Here is a 12,456-nt window from a genome sequence, read left to right as displayed (position 1 = left end):
TACTGAATATTTCACAGTTGATCTTGTACTTGTTGTTGGGTGATAGAAGTCTGGCAAGCCACACGTGTTGTAATGCCCTGCAGGTCTAGAACCCAGACTTGCACAGCTGCCAAGCAGCTGGTATCTCTGTCACCTAGCAGCAGCTGTAATCCGCTTGCGCTCCACTGCCCATGACCTACTATTGACACAGACTACGGGAAGTCCCACCTCAAGGGGTCTACAGGCAGAAGTCCTATGACTCCTGATTGGCTCCCCACTCTATGTAAACTTAAGGGGTGTTCCAGGAAGCGTCCAGGCAGTAGTGTGGATTTCCAATAGCTGCGACAGCCATTCCTTGCTCAAATCCTGAACTCTTGGCTTTGACCTTGGCTTGATTTGGACTTCACCTTCTGATTCGGACTCTCACCCTTGGTGTTGACCCTGGCCTGGAACCTAACTACGAACTCCTCTGCTACTCCCCATCTCACGTTTGCCCCTACTCTGACCCTTGGTCCTGACTGTATGTTTGGGATTCTGACACATGCGCACATTCAGAACAAAGAAAATGGTCTCCCTGGGATTACTGCTTCAATATCAACAAAGTGGAACTCGGGGATAGAGCAGGTCAAAAATTTTCCCTCAGTGTTTTTTTTTAAATTGTTTTTGATGGAAAATGCACTTTCCAATGAAATGGAAATCTTCCGACAAAATGCAGTTTTTGTTGAAAACTTTTGAAATTTTATTAAAAAAAGCTGGATTTTTACAGGTTTTTTTTTTTCAGTGAAAACCTGGAAAAAATGGTGAAAATTAAAGTCATTTTCAGTGATTTTTTTTTTTTTGAGGAAAAAAATAGTTTTCATACCAGTGCTACTCAGGGCAATGGTCTTTACCATCAGGGCAAACGTTCACCAGACTCACATGTACATCTCAGTGGGACATGTAGATACTGTCAGAATAGCCATATTGGGTATGACCAATGGTCCGGGTAGCCCAGTATCCTGTCTTCTAATGGTGGCCAGTGCGAGATGCTTCAGAGGGAATCGACAGAACAGGGCAATTATTGAATGATCCATCCCGTCGTCTAGTCCCAGCTTCTGGCAGTCAGAGGTTTAGGGACACCCAGAGCATGGGGTTTGTCCCTGACCATCTTGTGTAATCTCCATTGGTGGACCTATCCTCCATGAATTAATCTAATTTGATGAATCAGCAGAGTACCAATAAGTCCAGTTCAAACATCAACGCTAGAGTGGGTTGAAATTTTTGAAACAAAACATTTTTTTTGTCAAAACATTTTAAAATGATATTTTTGGTGAAAGACTGATATAGTTTTAACTTTTTGTGAAAAATGTCATGTATTTTAAGAAAAAAATTAAAGTATTTGTTGTTTTCATTCCTAAGCAATCATCATTTAAAGTAGGCTATGTCTTACACTTCTTATAGAATGTGGAGCTTGCCAAGCCAACTTGCAGAAGCCTCATCAGCGAAATACAGAGCCCTCAGACCACCATGAAATCTGGTCAGTGGGCTGTCACCACCCCAGTGTAAGCGGCATGTAGTATACATGTGGATACATGGTGCAGTACAAAGCAGGCCATGTCCACACTGCAGTATGTAGTTACACGTCAAACACTCTGGCAGCTGGGAGGCAGTGGGGAAAGATTTCAGCAGCTCCCTGCTGCGTGAGCCTTTCACCATGGTGAAGAAAGGCTCTGGCAGGGAAGAGGCAGCGGGGAATCCTTTCCCTGCTGCCAGAGTCTTTCCCTGATGCGGGGAAAGACTCCAGCAGTGGGGAACTGACAGTCTTTCCCCATTGCGTCCCTGCTGCTAGAGTCTTTTCCTGTGGTGGGGAAGGCTCTGGCATCAGAGAGCTGCCAAAGCCTTTTGCTACTGCCCCCCCATCCCCTCCCTTCCCCCCCCCCCCCCCGCGCCGGAGCCTTTCCCCACTGTTGGAGTCTCTTCCTGAGGCAGGGTGAGACTCCAGGAGCACAACACTACATTGATAAAAATAGCATGTAGACAGGGAGGCATAGCTTAGGAGAGTATAGTACCATCTAGGGTAGGTGCTTGTGTCTTTACTTATTTTACCCGTGCTAGGGGTGCTAGGTACATATGTACTCTACATGCCATTGAAAGACATGCAGTGTAGATGTACCTTTAGTGGTGTCATAACTGGGCCTACAAATTTACCTTAATTGTAAAAAGGTATATGAACGTTCATAAGATGTTACAACAACCTATAATAACAGATGTTGATGAAAAGTGGGTCAAGTTGCTTTCAGTAATGAATGTTATAAATGGGTGCAAGAGAACCAGAGAGACTAAATTAGTCTTGGGGAAAAAAAGGCCACATTGCTATAATTCAAGGGCTATGTTGAAATCATGCTTGGTAAAAATAGAAGATGTGGAATCAGAAACCAATGAACCAAAATTGATGTGCTGGATATTAGGCCAAATTGGTGGACAAAATAATGAGGGGATGGACTATTCTATGCATCACTTCCTTTGTGGGCTCTTAAAGAAGAGACTTTGGGAGGACAAGAAAGGAAGAACAGCAGAAGCTACTGGATCAAGCTTCACCATCATGATTTGCACCCCCACTGTTTCTTTATAATCCAGATCCTGAGATGTCTTGACTAAACTGGGTCAGAGAGAGGGAGTCAGATGATATTGCCATCTCTATCAGCTCCAGATCAATCCAAAACACCACCTGAGATGAAATGGGATTGGAGTTGAACAACAGCTCCAGCCATGTAAACTCATAATCGTCCTTTTGGATAAAAGAGAAGTAATTACCATCTAAGACACTGTCAAACAAAGGGATTTTTGCTCCTAGAACTCTCGCCAGCTAAATGGAAAGGAAACAAGGGATGCTGTTAAAATGAAAGCTGTACTTAATACTTTACATTTCAAATGTTTTACCTGTTTTTTCTTTTTTTCTGTATCTTGAATAAAGGGTTTAAAGGATTTTTAGAATGTTTGCACCGTGGTACCAAAGAGGCTGAGATCTCTGTTTACCAAACCTTGGTTACCACTGTTTAATGTTGCACAGTGACTGGGTTATGCTAAAACCTTTTGCCCATTTATTCTGTCTAAATCAGTGGCTCTCAACCTTTCCAGACTACTGTGCCCCTTTCAAGAGCCTCATTTGTCTTGTGTACCCCCAAGTTTCCTCACTTAAAAACTTACAAAATCAGACATAAAAACACAAAAATGTGACCGCACACTATCACTGAAAAATTGCTTACTTTCTCATTTTTACCATATGATTATAAAATAAATCAATTGGAATATAAATATTGTACTTACATTTCAGTGTATATTTTTATGCAGCCTGTTGTAAAACTAGGCAAATATCTAGATGAGTTGACGTACCCCCCAGGAAGGCCTCTGAGTACCCCTGGTTGAGAACCACTGATCCAAATTAATGCAACAGTATTTCCAAAGAAAAAATAATAATATTCTTTGCTGACCTCATGGGGCAGTGGCTCATCAAACTGGCCTGTACTTGGAAGGGATCGCATTCTTCCCACTGCTCCAGATGGCAAATTCTGTCACTGTGTTTATTCCAACATAAGAACAAAGAAGGCAAGAGGGATGATTAGTTTAGTTTAAACATTTTTGTCCACCCACTGGTTGCTGTCTTAGGCTCTCCATTCCCTCCTCTGCTGGACAAAGATACTCCCTCTGAGATACATCTTTATATCCTGATACAAACAAGTTAGTATTGCCTTTGACATAGTTACTGCCCCCTGACATGGCTACTTATTACTTTGTACATGTTCGTTTGATTAAAACATTTGTATTGTGTACTGTTATTCTGACCTTATCTTTTAGGTGGGGTCAGTGTGTTTCTCTTTTCCTTGGGGAATGTTCTGGTACCACTTGATATCGGGATGTGTTTGCGTAAGTACTTTGTGCTTAGCACTTTTTAGGAATGTCTATTTCTGCAATATCAGCCCTGTTCTTGCCAGATTGTGTGAACAGGTTCTGGCTTATACCAGACTTCTGATACAAGGGCTTATGTCTTAGGCTCTCTTCCTACTTCATTTGCTAGCTGCGGTAGCTTCATAAATAAGGAGCTGTCTTTCCCAGTACTGACTAACTGTGATGTTCATGCACAGAAATGTGGAATGGCCACATGTATATGCCATATATGCAGTAAACATGGCATAACCTAATGAAAGAGAGAGGAAGGATGGTCCCATGATTAGGGCCCTAGCCTGGGGCTTGGGAGACTGTGGTGCAATTCTCTGTGCTCCAGCACAGGCTTCCCATGTAACGTTGGGCAAGTTGCATACACTCTGTGTTTTAGTTCCCCATTTGTAAAACAGGGAAGATACTACTGCCCTACCTTCTAGGGGTGTGTTGTGAGGTTAAGTACATAAAGATGCAGTAATGGGGGCCAAGATAGATAGTCTTTCTCTTACTTGAACTGGCTAAGAAAATTCTTTTGTCATTGTCTTAGAGAAAGAAATGCTCCCTTAGCCAGGGAGAAGGGGGAAGGAAATTGAAGACCCTCCTTCCTCCCTCACCCCAAAAAGTTAGATTCTAGATCTTCTAGGTAACAGTAATTAGGTTGGATGTTTGCATATTAGTTCCACAGTACTTCTGCTTACTGGACCGGAATGAAGGGCATTCTGAGTATAGCCAACATCTATGTATATGTGTGGCTTAGTTAATGGGAAGGAAGAAGCTAGAACTAGGTTAAAATGTTTCATGGTTGCAACACTGATCTGTCTTTTTATGTATAATAACCTCTTAAGGAAGAGGGAGAGAGAGTAGATAGCTCTCGTCTGATTTAAACTAAGGTACAAATGAGTGGAGAAGCTTGATTTTTTTCCTCCCATGTAATTCAGTTCTATAAGTAACATAACACATATCCAGAAAGACCAGACCTCTTTCTGGTTTTACACCCTCTGTATGGAATTACTCTTTTTTAACTTTGTGAACTTTTTAATGCATTATCCAAAATCTGTAGTTAAACAATCTAGAGGTCCCCCCCCACATTCTTACCCTAAATGATATATTCTTGTTTTTAATGTGTCATAGTTGTGAGGCTATTCCCAATATTTCCAGCCAGGAAAAATATATATTGTTGATGAAGTAATCACCTAGCATATTTTTTCTTGAATAGGAAACACTTTCCTAAGCCACATTTGTTCAGGTATGGCAGTGTTTTGCACTGACATGTCTTTCTACTCTCAAAAGGTAATTGAAGGGGAAAATAGTCTCTTTGTGTGTCTTGTCAATGTCAAATGGGGCACAGAAATATTGAACATACTGTATATCCCTTAAGATATCCTTGCCTAGAGTGAAAAAATATTGACTTTTAATTGTTTGTTTAAAATGATTTGACCTCCACAAGAGAATTTTTGATCTTTAAAGTATTATGTATAACCATAACCAACCTACTTCTATTAGCTCAGAGATCACAGAACTCCGAGGTGTTTTGCTGGTGATACAGAGCTGTATTACAATAATATCTATACACACAGAAGATTATTCTTATCCTGTGGTGTTGAAAGGTTAAACAGCTGCACCTTTCTGTATTTCTCCAGTACTGTAACCAATGAGAAAACTATCTTGCCATCTTACAATGGTTTTCTTATCTTAAAACTGAACACCATCTTGAAGGTGTGTGAGATTTAGACACAGTGTTGACGACAGGTCTTATTAAGAGTGAATTATTGTAGCTCTCCAACCTTATTTGCTGTATTTGTCTCTGTAGAGAACCTCTGTTCAACATACTAGAAAAGATTTGTTTGAGTGCTCCTTTGAAAAGAATATATTAATGTTTTCTGTTCCATTACCAGCCAATTTGGCTTAATTTATATTAGTGTAAACAAGCAGACCTGCTGGATTTAAGAATATCATTTTGTGTGGATTTTAAAAAAAATCAAGAACGTGGGGCAATGAATTACACCTACAAGAGGATCTATCTAATTCACACTTCAGTAAAGCCTCCTTCTTTGTAGTAACATCCAGGACAAGATAATAGAAGCATCATCAGTGTCAACAATGGAACTTATGTAGCCAAGTCTTGAGAAATGTGTGAGCACTGTGATGTCACTGGCATTGACCCCATTCCTGCATCTGGCAATCCATAAACCTCACTAATCTGCATGGGAGCTCCCTTATCTAAAGGAAGTTCTGATGTGCTAATATAGTGCATACTACAGCTATGCTTGTAATTAGGATGTCCATTGTAAACTCCTGTTTGCACATCCATAATTTTCTGAAAAATTCACCTTTTCAGCTAACTTCCCCTCTTCAGTCTCTGTCCAAAAGTGAATGCTTCTGGAAAGTTTGGGCCCTTTCTTTTTGAGTTAGGTGGGGTGTCCCTTCTCAAAAAAGGTATATTGGAATTGGAAAAGGTTCAGAAAAGGGAAACAAAAATTATCAGGAGTATGGAACAGGTTCCATATGAGGAGAGATTAATAAGACTGGGACTTTTCAGCTTGGACTGACCAAGCATGGCCATTCTTATGTTTTTTATGAAAGAAATCACTTTATTTTTAAAAAAAAAACCCTAATGCTTTTTGGGGAGGAAGGGGCTATGGAGCAGGGATATGAAAAAGATGGCTGAAGTTGAAACCTGGCATGTAAATTGCTTTAATTGGGGACTAGAAGCTTTGCAGAAAAAGTGGTTTTGATTTAGTAAGTGCATGCAAACTGAACATTGTGCATACAGAAAACACAAATTCTGTAAGTCTTAGAGGTGAACGCTTTGTGAGAAGAGCTGGGTGCATAATTTGGAGTATGTGCACTTTTCATGAAAAGTTCTGAAGTCCTGATTGTTGCCTTTTAAACTGAGCCCACTTGTTCTCTGCCCAGCTCTCTTGTTCCTGCATATATCTCTGTTTTTTAGAAATCTTGATCAATAGAATATATATATGATTCAAAGGGTAAGTCTATACTTGAGCTGTATGTGTAATTTCCAGCATATGTAGACATACCTGCACTAGCTCTGATTGAGGTAGCATGCTAAAAATAGAAGTGCCAGCGGCAAGACTGGCTAGCCGCCCTGAGTACATGCCTGTGATTTCAGATGGGATCATGCTAGGGCAGATAGCCTACCTGTTTCTTGTGACACTGCAGCTAAACTATTTGTAGCATGCTAGCTCCAATCAGAGCTAGTGCAGTATGTCTACCCATGCTGTAAATTACACCTAAAGGGACAGTGTCGACATATCTAAAATGTCTTAGCTTTTGGGCTTTGCACCCAGAATGCACTGCAAATTTGCAGCTATAGAGTTGGGAAATTTGAAAGAGATGATAGAGGTTGTAGTTTCCCAAGTTTGAGTTAGAACCTCACCTGATGTCATTGAGCTGAGCTCCATTGACTCACTGAACTTCAGCAATTTACGCTATTTTAGAATTTGGCCCTGTGTCTGGGTATGCTTGACTGTTTGGTCAATCTGGCTTTGTGTCAGTCCTAGCTAACTGTGAAGTACATTTTCATTTTGTCATGCTTCTGCCCTGCTGATATTTACCATCTTTAATAATATATATCTGAGCTGGATGCTTATTTTCCATTCAACCTCTCAGGGGTAAAGATAAGCTTTAGTTTTCCCACAATTTTTAAAACTTTTAGCATATTGTTGGAGAAACCTATAATCACTTTAAATGTTTGATGGGAAGGAACAAAAGAGAATTTCTCATACCTTATTTATCTTCCATTTACAATAACCTGTTCTTCTTTTAAGTTATTTTACTTAGTTTGTTCTCATGGCTGCATAAAATTCAAACTAACAAGAATCAGCAGGAATCATTATTTCTTTTCTTTTGTATTGTATCTGATGGACAAATACCTATGCATTGCTTGGACAAAGTTTTTTGCATGTAAGTGAAATTCACTCCTCTATTGGGGGGAAGAGGCACTGCAAGGACAATGCACCACTTATGCCCCACATTGAGCCCTATTTTGTAGGCATAAGTGGAATGTAAGTGATGCACAGAGTAGGTCTTGTGCTGGCCTCTGCACCAGTGGGGAATGTCACCTGTGTAGGGGGGAAAAGCAATTTGCAGCTTGCTAATTATAGGAGTGAAAAGTGTCCATATTCACTGTTTCAAAAACCCATTCACCTGTGTCAAGTAGGAAAACTTCCTCAGCTAATAGGGGCAAGGAGATGCCAAGCAATCCATTTTTGCAGTTTCTTTCTTTCAACAAGAGATTCCCTTTGGGCAGAGGAATCCTCAGCTACTTCTTTAGATCACCTATAAATTCCTTTTGTACCATCCCAGTGATGCAAATGGGACTTAACCTGGACCAAGGATCTGGCATGCAGTTTCTAACCCTTATGGTTGTGAAGAAAATATTCCAAATGTGAACTGATGCATAGCTACCTTCCAGAGTCTTCTAACAGACAACTCTAGTGCCCCTGCTCCTGCACCTACTTTTGCCAAACCAGATCTGCAGAGTGAAACTGCTAAGTCTCTGGTCATTTTCACTCTGGTGCCATTCAGAACCCTGTGGACAGGGACAAAATTGACAAAGCTTTGTCAATTTCACCCTAAAGCTACAGGAAGGTCAGCGGCAGATCCTAAAGACATCCAGGAGAGAGAGGGACCCCCCACAAAAAACCAGTCAGGGGAAGGGGCAGAGCTACAGGAAAAACTCCTCCTAAGAAGCAAGTGTCTGGCAGGAGAGCAGAGACCTCCCCCACCTTTTACTGCAGCCAGGGACCTGAGTATAAGGAAAGCAGTGGACATACCCATCAACCAGGAGGCTCTGGAATGTGGGGACGGGGGTCAGAGAGCTCCGGCTTTCCAGCAGCCATAAGAGTGAGCTTCAGATGTAACAGATATCTAATACCCATAGGCTGTTACGACTAATCAGGGAAAAACTCCTGCCCTAGAGGAACCCAACTCCATTGTAGGCAGCTGAGGCAAGGCTTCTTACCCAGCTTTCTCACCATGGGACTGCCCCTTGACCTTGCAGGTGTTATCCCTTCCTCTCATCTTTTGTATCTGCCTTTGGCTAGATAGGTTTAGGTCTCTAGTTAGATGGTGGCTGCTCAGTTTTTCAAGCCTGGTCCATATTGAGCTGCAAGCATATACAAATATAGAATCATAGAATATCAGGGTTGGAAGGGACCTCAGGAGGTCATCTCATCCAATCCCCTGCTCAAAGCAGGACCAATCCCCAACTAAATCATACAGCAAGGCAGTGTATTTACGTGTGTTTATGAAACACATGCATACTGTACCTGTAATGTATAGAAAAGAAAGCTTGTTTCAAATAATACACTATTTGTGGTATAAATAGATTGAGGCAATCACGCTTGAGTAGTTCTCAACCTTTATCTGAACTACTTTTTGCACCACGGTTCAGTGATGTGTGCTCTGGAAAGGTGACTGAACTGCGAATCAGCCTGGAGATTCTGTTATAATGTACTATTTTGGCAGTAAGTGGAGCAGTTGCTAGTGATGGAACTTGAAAGCAGAGCTGTTGTTCTAAATTTTGCTTATTTGAGGACTAAGTGTTGCAGTAGAACTGGCTGAATTTGACACACAAGAGGGTCAGTGGACTATGCCATTTAATTCTGCTACACTCATATATACACTCACCAAGAAGATTAAGTTGTATAGGAGGTGAAAATGGGTAAGTCAAGCTGCACTGTGTAAAAATATATATATATATATATATATATAATAATAATAATAAAAAAAATTCCTTTCAGTTTTAGACTTTTTACTTTTTTTAAAGTAACTCCTGAAACGTAACTCTTGAAAGTTTTTTTTCCCCCTGCCCTCTTAGTACAATAAGTCAAAGCGACATAGTTAAGAAGTGGCACTATAAACTGCTTTTTCAGTTGTTTCTTTTGAGCAGACAATGTTCAAATAGTTCTGGAAAAAAGCATGTGCAAATAATTATCCACCAAGAATTTCTAAACACAGTATTCCTTAAACACCCCAGACAAAAGTCATATTGCAATGAATAGGCTGGAGAACGCCACTAGTACTGATCTTAACCAAGGACTTACAGTATACTGTCTTGGAAGTTCACAATTTCACTCATGCACTTTCGTACCCGTGTTATGACACCTCAGGGGTGCACTTTGACATTTAGTGAGTTTGGATTTTATTCTTTTTTTTTGCACATTACAGAAACCTGTTTAAACAGAGAGTTAATCTGTACAAAGATCAGCTTTGGTTAGCTGGTTAGATCTGTAAAAGCGGGGAGAGCAAAGAGTTTCCTTAGGACCATTTAGCTTGAGGTGGGGGAAGTTCAAAGCTATTTACCTCCCATCCAGGTATACTGGATAGATGTTTGAAGGTGGGCGTGCCAAGGATACAGGTGAGATTATGCTTGCCAGGTTTGTGATGACCATTCTGTCTCCAGTTTGTTGTTAGTCATTTTGTTTGATTTTTATGTACAAAAGCTTTAAAGCAGACATTGTTAGGATGTTGAAGTACAGCCAGTACCTGCTTAAGCAAAATGCTACAATAGAATAAATGCATGTTAAAAAAACATGTCACATTGGGCAAAGCAGAAATATCGATAATATCAAACATGCATGTTTGGATGTGAATAAGCACAGAATGAATTCTGGTCATCTTTTTGCTCCGTTACACTCCATTTGTATGTAATTAGCTAATAACTTTCTGAGTATTGAATTAGGTGTCCCCAGATTACAGCAAAGTAATAGTCAAATCTTGGTTTGTTTTTTTTTTCATTCTGTGTGAATGTTTTAGCTAGCATCTGACAAAGATATAATTGCTTTGCTTTTAGTGAAGGTATTACCTAGATCAGTGTGTCAGACACACCCACACAGAGGAAAGAAATACAGGCACGCATTCTAGAAGTGAATGTCTGTGTGTGAAAGAATAGTAGAAGAAACAGCTGAATGGAATAGTGTTTGAAATGATTATGATGATTCAGCAACATTAGTTGCTAATGTTCCTCTTCCTAGATTCCAAATCCTACGTTCTTGCTCTGTTTTTGTTTGAGAATTTGAAAGCCACGTGCAAAGTCAAGGACTGATTAGTTTTAAAGACCTATTATGCTACTAAACTTAGAACGTAAACAGAATTACATTTCAGAGTAACAGCCGTGTTAGTCTGTATTCGCAAAAAGAAAAGGAGTACTTGTGGCACCTTAGAGACTAACCAAATTACATTTGTTAACAATTCTGGGGACATGAATGATTTGAGGTCTAATGGACTGATAAACTGAAAATGTTAAAAATAATTTTTGTCTAATATTTATGCCTAATATTGGCATCAGCTTTAATTTGGAAAAGTATTGACTTTGTTTGTATTCCATCAAAGCTAATGTTTGCTTTCTTTGCCCAGACCTACTATACATGAAAAACTTCATGAGCTGTTGTTTCTCATTATATTGGTCAAGTAACAATGCTATTGCAAAGTTAAGGCTTTACTACCCAGTGGGGTGAGCACACTGACATGCACAAGACTAATGACTGCAAGTTAAGGGCTTCTCTATATGGACAAATAAATGTGCATCACATTAATGCACTTTAGAAAATTCAATTCCTTTAGAGCCCATTACCCCCACTGTGCATAGAAGGCCTTAATCTGCAGTCATTTGTCTCATCTCTATTGCTGAATGTTGGGTTTGGTTAAAGGGTAGTTTAAAAAATTGGACTATACTTAAAACTGTTATAATCTGGCAGTATCATTTAGATTCTTAATATGCAGTTCTTTAATCTACTACTCAGGCTAAAAGAACAAACCATAGGAGAAAGGAGATCTGGTTTCTATTCTCTGCTCTGCTACTGATGCACTGCAAGACCCTGGGCAAGTCACTTAGGGCCATATTCGGACATTCTCATGTGGAGTAGCGCCTTAATCTCCAAAAAGTTCTGTTTATTTCAGTAGAACTACTTGCAGAGTAAGGTACTGCTACATGTGAGTAAGAGTGTCTGCTTCTGGCCCTTAATCTCTCTGCCTTCTGAGCAAACTAAGATTAATATTCCCTGCTTTGTGAGGATTAGTTTATTCATTTTTGTGAACTGTGTTGAGATCTTTTGGTGGAAGGAATTTTAAAATTACAAAGTTACAAAATATCATTATACATTTGCCCAGAAATGAGCCTGAAGCAAGAAAACAATATTAGTAATACTTGTAGTAATGCCCAGAGGCCCCATTCATGGATACGAGCCCCATTGTATTAAATACTTTGTTGTTGTCATTATGAATGACTATGAAGTGCTGCTATGAATGGCCGTGACTAGTCATTGGGCCAGAGAAAAAGAATGAGAATGGCTCTATAGCTTGATGGTTAGCGCGCTCACTGAGGATGTGTAAGACCCAAATTCAAGTTCCTGCTCCAATGACTAATTATTTATAAAAAGTGAAACAGCTTCAATAGGAGAGACTGAGAGAAACCTGTGCCAGAATACTCCAAAACCCAGTGGTTAGCACATTCACCCGATAGGTGGGAGACCTGGGTTCCAGTTCTTTCTCCTCATTTGTGAAGAGGGGGAAACAGAAGACCCATATCCCAGGTGG

The 12,456-nt window shown here is 40.1% G+C and overlaps 1 protein-coding gene across 8 annotated transcripts in view; it reads left to right on the top strand.

Moving 5' to 3' along the window:
- The window catches only part of ZBED1 (zinc finger BED-type containing 1), a 290,772-nt gene that overhangs the window by 197,959 nt on the left and 80,357 nt on the right, over positions 1–12,456 (top strand). For 4 of the 8 annotated variants that reach the window (XM_084614140.1, XM_084614148.1, XM_084614143.1 and 1 more), the window contains one exon: positions 3,814–3,882. The exons of the other annotated variants lie outside the window; for them this stretch is intronic. In XM_084614140.1, coding sequence (XP_084470266.1) covers positions 3,814–3,882 — 69 coding nt within the window. The remainder of the gene's footprint in view (positions 1–3,813; positions 3,883–12,456) is intronic. 8 annotated transcript variants of the gene reach the window in all.

Source organism: Lepidochelys olivacea (assembly GCF_965140295.1).
Source record: "Lepidochelys olivacea isolate rLepOli2 genome assembly, chromosome: 1".
In the NCBI taxonomy this organism is placed as follows: Eukaryota; Metazoa; Chordata; order Testudines; family Cheloniidae; genus Lepidochelys; species Lepidochelys olivacea.
This window is presented reverse-complemented; position numbering and strand designations above follow the sequence as displayed.